This window comes from Oncorhynchus mykiss, chromosome 18, assembly GCF_013265735.2.
Source record: "Oncorhynchus mykiss isolate Arlee chromosome 18, USDA_OmykA_1.1, whole genome shotgun sequence".
NCBI lineage: Eukaryota > Metazoa > Chordata > Actinopteri > Salmoniformes > Salmonidae > Oncorhynchus > Oncorhynchus mykiss.
The window spans coordinates 51,816,551-51,831,192 of record NC_048582.1 but is presented as its reverse complement, the minus strand read 5'-3'; the positions used below and the strand labels follow the sequence as shown (position 1 = coordinate 51,831,192).

Sequence of the window (14,642 nt, the reverse complement as noted above, 5' to 3'; positions counted from 1 at the left end):
GTGTTAACCCTTGCAAGGCTGCCGGCCCAGATGGCATTCCCAGCGGTGCATGCGCAGACCAGCTGGCTGGTGTGTTTACAGACATATTCAATTTCTCTCTATCCCAGTCTGCTGACCCCACTTGCTTCAAGATGTCCACCATTGTTTCTGTACCCAAGAAAGCGATGGTAAATGAACTAAATGACTATCGGCTGGGTCGGAACCCCACCCTGTGCAATTGGTTCCTGGACTTTCTGACAGACCATCCCCCATGCGGGGAAGGTAGGAAACAACACCCCCACTTCACTGATCCTCAACACAGAGGCACCACAAGGGTGCATGCTCAGTCCCCTCATGTACTCCCTGTTCACCCATGACTGTGTGGCCACGCATGGCTCCAACTCAATCATCAAGTTCGTAGATGAGAACAGTAGTAGGCCGGATTACCAACAATGATAAGACCCTGGGAGTGTAGTGCCAGGAAAATAACCTCTCACTCAATGTCGACAAACCAAAGGAGCTGATGGTGGACTTCAAGAAACAACGGAGGGAGCCCGCCCCTATCCATAGACGGGACCGTAGCAGAGCAGGTGGAAAGCTTCAAGTTCTTCAGCATACACATCACTGATGACCTGAAATGGTCCACCCACACAGACAGTGTGGTGAAGGCGCAGTAGCATCTCTTCAAGATCTATGCAGCCTACTCAATCACTTTTTATAGCTACTGTTTACAGGCCTCCTGGGCCATATACAGAGTTCCTCATTGAGTTCCAAGTTTTTGGTGACTTTAATATTCACATGTAAAAGTCCCCAGACCCACTCCAAAAGGCTTTCGGAGCCATCATCGACTCAATAGGTTTTGTCTAGAGGTCGACTGATTATGATTTTTCAAGGCCGATACCGATTATTGGAGGACCAAAAAAAGTCTATACCGATTAATCGGCCGTTTTTTTTTAAATGTATTTGTAATAATGACAATTACAACAATACTGAATGAACACTTATTTTAACTTAATATAATACATCAATAAAATCATTTTAGCCTCAAGTAAATAATGAAACATGTTCAATTTGGTTTAAATAATGCAAAAACAAAGTGTTGGAGAAGAAAGTAAAAGTGCAATATGTGCTATGTAAGAAAGCTAATGTTTCAGTTCCTTGCTCAGAACATGAGAACATATGAAAGCTGGTGGTTCCTTTTAACACGAGTCTTCAATATTCCCAGGTAAAAAGTTTTTGGTTGTAGTTATTATAAGAATTATAAGACTATTTCCCTCTATACCATTTGCATTTCATTAACCTTTGACTATTGGTAGTTCTTATAGGCACTTTAGTATTGCCAGTGTAACAGTATAGCTTCTGTCCCTCTCCTCGCTCCTCCCTGGGCTCGAACCAGCAACACAATGACAACAGCCACCATTGAAACAGCATTAGCCATGCAGAGCAAGGGGAATAACTACTAGAAGGCTCAGCGCGAGTGACGTTTGAAACGCTATTAGCGCGCGCTAACTAGCTAGCCATTTCACATCGGTTACACCAGCCTCATCTCGGGAGTTGATAGGCTTGAAGTCATAAACAGCGCAATGCTTGACGCACAACGAAGAGCTGCTGGCAAAATGCACTGTTTGAATGAATGTTTACGAGCCTGCTTCTGCCTACCACCGCTCAGTCAGATACTTAGATACTTGTATGCTCAGTCAGATTATATGCAACGCAGGACACGCTAGATAATACCTAATAATATCATCAACCATGTGTAGTTAACTAGTGATTATGATTGATAGTTTTTTATAAGATAAGTTTAATGCTAGCTAGCAACTTACCTTGGCTTACTGCATTCGCGTAACAGGCAGTCTCCTTGAGGGGTGCAACGAGAGAGAGGCAGGTCGTTATTGCGTTAGACTAGTTAACTGTAAATTTGCAAGTTTGGTTCCCCGAGCTGACAAGGTGAAAATCTGTTGTTCTGCCTCTGAACAAGGCAGTTAACCCACCGTTCCTAGGCCGTCATTGAAAATAAGAATGTGTTCTTAACTGACTTTCCTAGTTAAATAAAAAAGGTATATAAAAAAAAAAGAAGGCAAATCGGCGCCTAAAAATACCGATTTCCGATTGTTATGAAAATCGGTCAACCTTTAGTTTAGTCCAACATGTCTCTGGACATACTCACTGTCACAGTCATATTCTGGACCTAGTTTTGTCCCATGGAATAAATGTTGTGGATCTTAATGTTTTTCCTCATAATCCTGGACTATTGGACCACCATTTTATTACGTTTGCAATTGCAACAAATAATCTGCTCAGACCTCAACCAAGGAACATCAAAAGTTGTGCTACAAATTCACAGACAACACAGATTCCTTGATGCCCTTCCAGACTCCCTATGCCTACCCAAGGACGTCAGAAGACAAAAATCAGTTAACCACCTAACTGAGGAACTCAATTTAACCTTGCGCAATACCCTAGATGCAGTTGCACCCCTAAAAACATTTCTCATAAGAAACTAGCTCCCTGGTATACAGAAATACCCGAGGTCTGAAGCAAGCTTCCAGAAAATTGGAACGGAAATGGCGCCACACCAAACTGGAAGTCTTCCGACTAGCTTGGAAAGACAGTACCGTGCAGTATCGAAGAGCCCTTACTGCTGCTCGATCATCCTATTTTTACAACTTAATTGAGGAAAATAAGAACAATCCGAAATTCCTTTTTGATACTGTCGCAAAGCTAACTAAAAAGCAGCATCCCCAAGTGAGGATGGCTTTCACTTCAGCAGTAATAAATTAATGAACTTCTTTGAGGAAAAGATCACGATTATTAGAAAGCAAATTTAAATCTGTGTATTCCTTCAAAGCTCAGTTGTCCTGAGTCTGCACAACTCTGCCAGGACCTAGGATCAAGAGACACACTCAAGTGTTTTAGTACTGTATCTCTTGACACAATGATGAAAATAATTATGGCCTCTAAACCTTCAAGCTGCATACTGGACCCTATTCCAACTAAACTACTGAAAGAACTGCTTCCTGTGCTTGGCCCTCCTATGTTGAACATAATAAACGGCTCTCTATCCACCAGATGTGTACCAAACTCACTAAAAGTGGCAGCAATAAAGCCTCTCTTGAAAAAGCCAAACCTTGACCCAGAAAATATAAAACACTATCGACCTATATCGAATCTTCCATTCCTCTCAAAAGGCTGTTGCGCAGCAACTCACTGCATTCCTGAGGACAAACAATGTATACGAAATGCTTCAGTCTGGTTTTAGACCCCATCATAGCACTGAGACTGCACTTTTGAAGGTGGTAAATTACCTTTTAATGGCATCCGACCGAGGCTCTGCGTCTGTCCTCGTGCTCCTAGACCTTAGTGCTGCTTTTGATACCATCGATCACCACATTCTTTTGGAGAGATTGGAAACCCTAATTGGTCTACACGGACGTGTTCTGGCCTGGTTTAGATCTTATCTGTCTGAAAGATATCAGTTTGTCCTCTGACAAATCAACTGTATATTTTGGTGTTCCTCAAGGTTCCGTTTTAGGACCACTATTGTTTTTACTATACATTTTACCTCTTGGGGATGTCATTCAAAAATATAATGTTAACTTTCACTGCTATGCGGATGACACACAGCTGTACATTTAAAGAATTAAACATTTTTAAAAAATCCTACAATGTGATTTTCTGGATTTTTCTCATTTTGCCTGTCATAGTTGAAGTGTACCTATGATGAAAATTACAGGCCTCTCTCATCTTTTTAAGTGGGAGAACTTGCACAATTGGTGGCTGACCAAATACTTTTTTGCCCCAGTGTAATTCATGGTCCTTTAGGCCTACATACTTTACAGTGAGCCAATATTTACAACATGACTGTGAGCAACAATCACCATGGAGACCAGGCATTGACGACACCCCCAGGAAGTAACGGGTCAAACAGGAAGAAGATTTACAGCCTGCCTTCCCACAGTATTCCTAGAAGAGCATTCCTACAGAATTCCAAGGAGTCTGGATATTCTGGAAAAATCAATCCACCAGCGAGTGAGAAAAATGCTGAGCACCAAAAAAAACAACAACACCATTATAGCCTCTTCATTTGGACAACAGAGGAGAGGAGAAAGGGGAGGTTAGTTGAGAGGAGAGGACAATCACCTTGGTGGTCGGAGTTCCGATGGGCAGAGAGTTGAAACCCTTGACCATTCAAATCGTCCGGTCTGTGGGAGGAAGTCCGGTCCACAGTTTCCTGTGTGAATGGAGAAACAGAAAGCACAATAAAATCAGGACAAACACTACCATTCAAAAGTTCGGGGTCACTTAGAAATGTCCTTGTTTTTGAAAGAAAAGCTCATTTTTTGTCCATTAAAATAACATCAAATTGATCAGAAATACAGTGTAGACATTGTTAATGTTGTAAATGACTATTGTAGCTGGAAACGGCAGATTTTTTAATTCAATATCTAAATAGGTGTACAGAGACCCATAATCAGCAACCATCACTCCTGTGTTCCAATGGCATGTTCGCTAATCCAAGTTTAGCATTTTAAAAGGCTAATTGATCATTAGAAAACCCTTTTGCAGCAATTATGTTAGCACAGCTGAAAACTGTTGTGCTGATTAAAGAAGCAATAAAACTGGCCATCTTTAGACTAGTTGAGTATGTGGAGTATCAGCATTTGTGGGTTCAATTACAGCCTCAAAATGGCCAGAAACAAAGACCTTTCTTCTGAAACTCGTCAGTCTACACTTGTTTTGAGAAATGAAGGGTCTAAAGGAGGCCAGTTTTATTGCTCCTTTAAAATCAGAACAACAGTTTACAGCTGTGCTAACATAATTGCAAAAAGGTTTTCTAATGATCAGTTAGCCTCTGGACGCCTATGTAGATATTCAATATATATTCATTTTTTTACAAAAATCAGCCATTTCCAGCTACAATAGTAATTTACAACATTAACAATGTCTACACCATTTGATGTTTTTTATTTTAAATGGACCAAAAAAAGAAAGTGCTTTTCTTTCAAAAACAAGGACATTAAGTGACCCCAAGCTTTTGAATGGTAGTATACACTGCAGGGAAACATGCATATTCCCTTAGCATTGTATTGTTTTTTTATGCGAATGGCACACAGGTACCCATAGGGCCCTGGTCAAAGTAGTGGTAGGGATTAAGGTGTCATTTGAGAAAGAGAACCGTTTGGAACACGTCTGGGAGAGCTTTGTCTGCACGGATATGAATCTGTCATCCAGCCAATATATACAAACGCACACAAACGTTTGCATGTGCCTGCACACACAGATGCACAAACTGCTCTTCACACACACACACACACACACACACACACACACACAGCAGCCTCAGATAAGGAGCACTGCTGAGGAGAATAAAAAATAAAAAAAGGAAAACATTTTCAATTTTCCAGGAAAGTGGAGAACACGGAAGTACAGTTTCCAGGAACTGCCCGCTGCCAGGGGTACGGCACACACACACACACATACCACTCCCCTCTGAAAACATCCATAAACGCCCAGAGAGATTTACAGCTCCGAGAAGCAGCCAAGGATTTTCCAGGGACAGCTCTGCTGCATACATACGTCTGTGGAAACCAGAACTACACAACACAAACACACATATAATATGCACGTCATACACAAACTTGACACACACACCAGAACGGTCCTATAACCACAACCATACTGACCTTTCACACAGACACACAGGTCCATGGCAGCAGTGATACCATATAACTGTGCAGGAAGGTTGTAACTACCACATGTCTGTAGGACAGAGTCAACTATTATATTTATATTACCACAATAAAGGGATATTTTAGCAATTTTACATATTTAGGTATTTGTTTCCTTACTTTGCGGAAGGTCTTTTCTGACTGTATTGAACAGATCGAGGACAAAAGTGGTGAAAGAGAGAGGTTTGAGAAGCTAGTGTTGTAAAAATTAGCAGGTCTGACCATCCTAGCAAGCATGCCAGAACTCGGGCCTGCACAGTACACACCATATCCATGCATATGGAGACCAGTGAGTTTGAACACAGGTTATCAGTGTGCCACAAGACAGAATTAGCCCGCTGAGCTAAAGCCTAGTTTGGAGAGAAAAGTCTTCTAGCATGGTTCTCTGCTACACACTCACACAAAGTGTTTCTCCCTCTAATGTGTCCATGGCTCACATCCAGGTCTCCCGCTTGGACACACACACACGCGCTCAGCTCTTCCGCTCCGAGAGTCTTGAAACATGGCTCAGATGGACAAAATATACCCAGAGAGAGTTTTGTAAGTACAATATGTGGAAGAGAGGTTCGTCCTCATCTACACACACTCAACCTACTGTCTCAGCCCTGAGAGGCTGCATGGTGTGTGTGTGTGTGTGTGAGACAATGCATTATATAATGGATAAGGTTGGCCCATCAACATGATACAGCATGACAGCTTACACACAAACACACACATTCCACGCTTTCAGCCCTAATGAATTAAAATGCTGATTGGGGTGGGTGGGAAAGGTGGTGTGTGTCTGATGTTGTGTGTCTGATGTTGTGAAGTTGTTTGTTTTGCTGGTCTATTTATAGGCCTTGAGGGCCTCCAGTCTTGTCCTATAGGACACAACGGTTCAGACTCAGACTAAAGCACAAAAGCCTGCTTGACTCACAATAGCCTCATTCACTACAGTAGTAAGGGGGAAAGGGGGAATACCTAGTCAATTGTACAACAATGCATTCAACTGAAATGTGTCTTCCGCATTTAACCCAACCCCTCTGAATCAGAGAGGTGCGGAGGGCTGCCATAGTCGTCATCCAAACCTTTGGCACCCGGGAAACAGTGGGTTAACTGCCTTGCTCAGGGGCAGAACGACTGATTTTTAGCTTGTCAGCTCGAGGATTCTAACTACTAGGCTACATGCTGGTTACTGGCCCAATGCTCTAACCACTAGGCTACATGCTGGTTACTGGCACAATGCTCTAACCACTAGGCTACCTGCCTCTAACCACTAGGCTACCTGCTGGTTACTGGCCCAACGCTCTAATCACTAGGCTACCTGCCTCTAACCACTAGGCTACCTGCCTCTAACCACTAGGCTACCTGCCTCTAACCACTAGGCTACCTGCCTCTAACCACTAGGCTACCTGGTACAGTGGAATAATAGTAATGCTACTAGGGTAACTATCCCAAACTTTTTCAGAAATGCCAGTTGAAGAAACCCTAAATACTACTGCTTCTATAACCACTTCTAATGGGTCTGTGTGTCAGCTGAGCATTGTCACGGTTACAGCAGGCATGCAAACATGTGAGACCCAGCCCTGTCACAGACACAGGTGTCGTGTGTGTGTATAGTCTTTACCTGGAAGTTAGATTGGAGGAGGAAGTAGTCTGGACACCCGGCTAGGGCCATGTTATCCTTCTGCAGGCTCCGGTTCTGGAGATCACATTTACTTCTCACTCCACTGACCAGATACCTACACAGAGAGACCAACGGACCATCAAACAAGGAACCCTAACTGTAGAGATAGACAATAACAAAAATCACACAGCTCTGATGCTTCTCAAACACAACTCCTCAGACTAAATAAGGGATTATCCCATATCACATGACTACTTAACACTTGCAGAGAGAAAGAAAGAAAAAGAAGAGAGTGAGAGTGACAAACTAAGGGAGAGTTTCCCAGACAAAAAGTAAGCCTATAGTCCTGAACTAAAAAGCATGCTCAGAAGAGAATCTCCAGTAAAAGTGCTTCGAGGTCTAGTACTCAAATCTTCTTTCTTATCTAATATGGGCTAGTCTTAGTCTAAATTGGTCTTCATGCATTGACTAAGCACACTGGTCCCAGATAAATCACTGCTACATTCCTGAACGTACCATGATGAAGCTTATCCTAACCTTGCCTGCTTGGGGACAAATCAATGACTGTATATACAGTATAGGAATGGACAAAGCCATCGATCACGTGACACATTTATTCCTATGTGAAGACTCAATAGCACATTGGAGACAAATTAGGTTGGTGAAGATGGCATTTTATGCAGACGTGCAGTTTAAGGACGCCAGGAAGTGATGTTGCAGGATAGCTCAGTGCTGCCCCCTCTCATTGTGTAACTCAAGTTGAAGGCTGACTGGGGTACTGCAGGTTGCCATTAGCAACTAAACATCTTCTGTGTGTGATTTTAAAATAATTGCTTCAAGGACATACATGCCCTTAGCTAGCTGTATTAGAATAAAATTATTGGTACCATGATTGTCTTTTTTTTTTTTACACAAATATTGATATTTTTTCATTCACTATAATGGGGATCCTGTTTCCTGCTAACAATGCCCACAGGGCGGTTGACCTTAAACTTGTGGTTCAATGAGAGAGGGCAGTTTCTCTCCCCTGGGACAAATCCTAACTTCCATTTAAAAAAAAAGAGGCAATCTGCAGTTGCTACATCCATTTTTGGACTTATAAATGAATGATATGTATCCATTGATTCTTGAAGAATAGAACTTAAAAATGCCACAGCTTAGTTCAACTGTCAGACCCCATCAGAACCCAAAATATAAGCGTGTTTTACCAATGTTTGTAAACAAAGAAATGTAAACTAACACTATATAGCACTTTAAACATGGTTAAAACTATACTTTTTATATCATGGATGATCAATTAGTCCTTAGCTCTGTCTATGAATTAGACTGGTTACACTTTTCCAGCAACATCCCTCAGATTTTTACAGAAACAGGGGTGGGAAAAGCGCTTTGTTATTGTTACAACTGCTGATGGCAAAGAGCATGCAAAAATTATATTTAATTGGAAGTTAACATTTTCACCTTGAACAGAGTGGAGCTAGTAGGCAACCTTCGGTGGGCTGCCGCAGCACTGTAACGCTAGGAGAAACACTGACTGGGCTAACTCACTGTAAAGCATGGAACACAGAGAATCTCACCGGTTCTTATCAGTGGAAGGTCGTTCCTCATCTTGCTAGAACAAAAACAGTACCTGCTGTATGCCGACCCGGTAGCGACGAACCTACCGATTCTATTTGTAGAATCGCAATGCTCGTCAGTGGCCAACAACTTGACTTTGAGCCAATCAAAGAGCAATATCCCCCATGTGGGGCAGCATACATATATCCACAGATAAGCCAGTCACACTTCATATGCAATGTAGGATATGGGATGGTAGCTAGCTAATTGCACAGACGCAATGCACACAACACTAAATACTTCCTACAAGTTAGGAAACCTCTGTAGCTAGTACTGACATTATAATTAAATCACAATGGATAGTTTCCATGAAACAACTGCCAAGTTAGTGCAGTGTCCTTAACTCACTAGCTAGGTACCTAGCTAGCTATGTTCTGCTAGCTAGCGAATACACTAGCATCAGCAAGCTAGCTAAACATTTGGCTAAGGGCTAGCACTGGCAGTATGTAATTATGAAAAGTGAATATAATTGTTTATTTGTCACTTTGCTAAGTAGTTATTTAGCTGTGGGCATCTGTCTAGTATCAACAAGGGCTTTCTACAAAAAAGCAACATCAGCGCAGATAGCTTGGAAGCAATACGCATGGACATGTGTTGCCAAGCAACGCTACTGCCACCTTCTGGTTTGGAGTATGTTAACAAGGCTTAGTGGCTGGAGACGTCCAAGGTCGTTGCTGTGTGAACACAAAAGAGATTGACTGCCGACACTCTGTTCAGAGGTGCTAAGTACTGTCGGCAGAAAAAAACGTTTGACAATTCTACCTGTATGTCTCAGCTTTCACGCTTGGAGAAACATGACTGGGCCAACTCACTAACTCGAGAAGCTGAAAATAGAAGCCAGCTATTAACAGCTACCCCATTCTCCTGTCTTATCTCACTGACCCCTTCATTCATTCAGACACACACAGAGAGACTAACTAGCTTCATGTGAGAGAGAGACTAATTAGCTTCATGTTATTTGGCATCTAGTTGGACAGGGAATGGGTGTTAATGACATGCCATGTCCATCTTAATAACCATGTTGATGAATTGAAACACAACCCACTTGACATTTTCTGACATTTGTGTTTCAGAAGAGGGGGGCAAGAGAGAGAGAAACTATTTAACTGGCCATACAGAGAGGACCAGAGAACTGACTGGAACAAAGAGCAACTTAATAATGTCAGGGCCCTGTGTGTGTGTGTGTGTGTGTGTGTGTGTGTGTGTGTGTGTGTGTGTGTGGAGGCTGGTGGGAGGAGCTATAGGAACATGGGCTCATTGTAATGGATGGAATAAATGTAAACAAACATGTGGAAACCACACTTGACTCTGTTCCATTTATTCCATTCCAACTATTACAATGAGCCGGTCCTCGTATAGCTCCTCCCACAAGCCTTCTCTAGTGTGTGCGGTTTTATTGAGAAGGACCCCATCCCTAGTAAATTCTGCTGATTCTGCAAAATTCCCTGCACTAACACCTGATCCTGCAATTCAATATCTGGAGGCACAGCTGATTAGTAGAGAGAGAGCACTGAGAGAGGAGGGTTGACAGATGACTCAGTGACAGAGCAGCTTAGCCAGTCAGATAGCTAAGACCATAAAAGGTGCAGATTACATTATGTAATGTCTATGTATAATAAGTCATGGTCTTTATGACAGTCATCCATGCAGACAAACAAAAGTAACTACTTACTGTCATAAACTAACCGAATCTCAGACTCTGGCCTGATACAACCATGATTTGAGGTCCACTCTACACACTGTATAAAATGTAAAACATATTATTATGATTTAGTCTGTGATTTAGGTAAAAATGCATAGTGTGTTGTTGTTGTAGGCGACTTTTGCTTTACGAAACCGGTAGACTAGTCTGCTCAACAGTATGTGTGAGTGGGTCCTATAGGCCAGGCTGTCAGGGGGCATGTTTACAATGTACCCCCCCTCTCTTTGAGTGCATGACATATGTAAAGTAAACAACACAACGTTTGCCAAGAACGTTTGCCAAGAAAATGGTCTTTGCGGCACTTCTCCAAACAGAAACATAACGGATTAGATCAGGTACAGAAAGGACGACTCACCTCGAGACCTGCTGGACTAGCACACAGAAACGCAGGGAGCTGAAACACAGGGAGCCAAGAGAGGGGAGCGCGTGACAATCGGTGTCGGTAGGCTATTCCTTTAGATAAAAGGACAACAAATGGGAAAATCTCCTGTAGTTATCTCTCACGTTGTCCTATTGAGCTGGGTACACAGTCACACACAACATCCACTCACACACACACACACACACATCTAACACTGCACATCCAACAGCTGACTGCCACAAGTTTAACACACACAAGAAGGAAAACTCTTCCCTGAACCGCCTCCATACGCAGCTGACTCCTCCCCATACAGGGAATCCCTTTCGTTAATAAAGCCACCGTCTTCAATATATGCACCATCAAACCAGACTAACAACATTTTTTACAAGGAATGGAGCAAATGCAATCCAATACCATAAGCATATGCAAAGATCACTTAAATGCTATCATGTCTGTTCCCTGAGATCAACATTACTTTTTTAAAACTTGATTTGAAGCTTTGTTTAACTTAAACTTAAATGACCAAAAACCCAATTACATGTAGCAATAATTTCCTTTGATTTGAGATATGATACAGTATGTTAAGACAAGCTCATTAGGCATTTATAAGTGATACTCATTTCTAGATTTTTTTTACCCCATTTTTCGTCATATCCAATTGCGATCTTGTCTCATCACTGCACCATCACTACACCATTCAACTGACTACCGAAGTCAGCCTGCAGGGGAACCAGTCCGCCACAATGAGTTGCTATAGCGCAATGAGCCAAGTATAGCCCCCCCGGCCAAATCCTCCCATAACCCGGACGACACTGGGCCAATTGTGCACCACCCTAAGGGACTCCCGGTCATAGAAGGTTGTGACACAGCCTGGAATCGAACCCGGGTCTGGAGCGATGCAGTGACTTAGACCGCTGCACCACTTGGGAGGCCAAGTTAAACCCATTGAAAGAGTTTATCTTTAATTAGTTGAAATTACTGTTGAAAAGCAGGAAACGATATTGTAGACTGTGCCTTCAAAGGGGCAGAGCAGTCTAAAACGTGATTTTTCTGTGTTTTATATATACAGTGGGGCAAAAAAGTATTTAGTCAGCCACCAATTGTGCAAGTTCTCCCACTTAAAAAGATGAGAGAGGCCTGTAATTTTCATCATAGGTACACTTCAACTATGACAGACAAAACAAGAAAAAAAATCCAGAAAATCACATTGTAGGATTTTTAATGAATTTATTTGCAAATGATGGTGGAAAATAAGTATTTGGTCAATAACAAAAGTTTATCTCAATACTTTATTATATACCCTTTGTTGGCAATGACAGAGGTCAAACGTTTTCTGTAAGTCTTCACAAGGTTTTCACACACTGTTGCTGGTATTTTGGCCCATTCCTCCATGCAGATCTCCTCTAGAGCAGTGATGTTTTTGGGCTGTTGCTGGGCAACACGGACTTTCAACTCCCTCCAAAGATTTTCTATGGATTTGAGATCTGGAGACTGGCTAGACCACTCCAGGACCTTGAAATGATTCTTACGAAGCCACTCCTTTGTTGCCCGGGCGGTGTGTTTTGGATCATTGTCATGCTGAAAGACCCAGCCACGTTTCATCTTCAATGTCCTTGCTGATGGAAGGAAGTTTTCACTCAAAATACATGGTCCCATTCATTCTTTCCTTTACACGGATCAGTCGTCTTGGTCCCTTTGCAGAAAAACAGCCCCAAAGCATGATGTTTCCACCCCCATGCCTCACAGTAGGTATGGTGTTCTTTGGATGCAACTCAGCATTCTTTGTCCTCCAAACACAACGAGTTGAGTTTTTACCAAAAATTTATATTTTGGTTTGATCTGACCATATGACATTCTCGCAATCTTCATCTGGATCATCCAAATGCTCTCTACCAAACTTCAGACGGGCCTGGACATGTACTGGCTTAAGCAGGGGGACACGTCTGGCACTGCAGGATTTGAGTCCCTGGCGGCGTAGTGTGTTACTGATGGTAGGCTTTGTTACTTTGGTCCCAGCTCTCTGCAGATCATTCACTAGGTCCCCCCGTGTGGTTCTGGGATTTTTGCTCACCGTTCTTGTGATCATTTTGACCCCACGGGGTGAGATCTTGCGTGGAGCCCCAGATCGAGGGAGATTATCAGTGGTCTTGTAGGTCTTCCATTTCCTAATAATTGCTCCCACAGTTGATTTCTTCAAACCAAGCTGCTTACCTATTGCAGATTCAGTCTTCCCAGCCTGGTGCAGGTCTATAATTTTGTTTCTGGTGTCCTTTGACAGCTCTTTGGTCTTGGCCATAGTGGAGTTTGGAGTGTGACTGTTTGAGGTTGTGGACAGGTGTCTTTTATACTGATAACAAGTTCAAACAGGTGTCATTAATACAGGCAACGAGTGGAGGACAGAGGAGCCTCTTAAAGAAGAAGTTACAGGTCTGTGAGAGCCAGAAATATTGCTTGTTTGTAGGTGACCAAATACTTATTTTCCACCATAATTTGCAAATAAATTCATTCAAAATCCTACAATGTGATTTTCTGGATTTTATTTTCTAATTTTGTCTGTCATAGTTGAAGTGTACCTATGATGAAAATCACAGGCCTCTCTCATCTTTTTAAGTGGGAGAACTTGCACAATTGGTGACTGACTAAATACTTTTTTGCCCCACTGTATTTCCACACTATGAGGTTGGAACAATACTGTGAAATTGGGAAAATTCTGATAATGCACTCTTAGTTTAAGACTTGTTTGAAAAGACAGCCTGAAATGTCAGCTTGTTTGGCTGGGTGGGGTTTTTGGACCACCTGAGGGTATGCCCTCCTCTGCCAATAAAAATATATATATATATAACCTTTTAACTAGGCAAGTCAGTTAACAACAAATTCATATTTACCATGATGGCCTACCAAAAGGCCTCCTGTGGGGACAGGGGCTGGGATTAAAAAAAACAAAAAACAATATAGGACAAAACACACATCACGACAAGAGAGACACCACAACACTACGTAAAGAAAGACCTAAGACAACAACATAGCATGGCAGCATCACATGACAACACAGATTAGTAGCAACACAACATGACATCAACATGGAAGCAACACAACATGGCAGCAGCACAACATGGTAGCACCTCAAAACATGGTACAAACATTATTGGTCAAAGACAACAATACATTAGGGCGAAGCAGCCACAGCTGTCAGTAAGAGTGTCCATGTTTGAGTCTTTGAATGAAGAGATGGAGCTAAAACTGTCCAGTTTGAGTGTTTTTTGCAGCTTGTTCCAGTCTCTTGCTGCAGCGAACTGAAAAGAGGAGCAACCCAAGGATGTGCATGTGTAGGATGGTCATCTGAATCAGGGTTAGTTTGGCAGCTGGTGTGAAAGAGGTGAAAGAGGAGCGAATACGATAGAGGAAACCAAGTCTAGATTTAACCTTAGCCTGCAGCTTTGATATGTGCTGAGAGAAGGACAGTGTACCGTCTAGCCATACTCTAGCCATACTCTCTCAAAAGCTTTGGCCAAGTCAATAAAAATAGCAGAACAACATTGCTTAGAATGAAGGGAAATGGGGACATCATTTAGGACCTTTAAGGTTGCAGTGACACATCCATAATCTGAGCGGAAAGCAGATTGCGTACCAGAGAGAATACTATAAAAA

At 42.3% G+C, this 14,642-nt stretch overlaps 1 protein-coding gene across 2 annotated transcripts in view; it reads right to left on the bottom strand.

Moving 5' to 3' along the window:
• The window catches only part of LOC110496474 (growth factor receptor-bound protein 10), a 49,604-nt gene extending 38,340 nt beyond the window's left edge, over positions 1-11,264 (bottom strand). The window contains exons 1-3 of one of the 2 annotated variants that reach the window (XM_036953065.1): positions 10,989-11,264; positions 7,315-7,429; positions 4,120-4,210 (exon numbers count right to left, since the gene is read on the bottom strand). In XM_036953065.1, coding sequence (XP_036808960.1) covers positions 4,120-4,210; positions 7,315-7,365 — 142 coding nt within the window. In that variant the 5' untranslated portion in view covers positions 7,366-7,429; positions 10,989-11,264. The remainder of the gene's footprint in view (positions 1-4,119; positions 4,211-7,314; positions 7,430-10,988) is intronic. The other variant, XM_036953064.1, reaches the window with a different exon arrangement.
• Between the last annotated feature and the right edge of the window lie 3,378 nt (positions 11,265-14,642).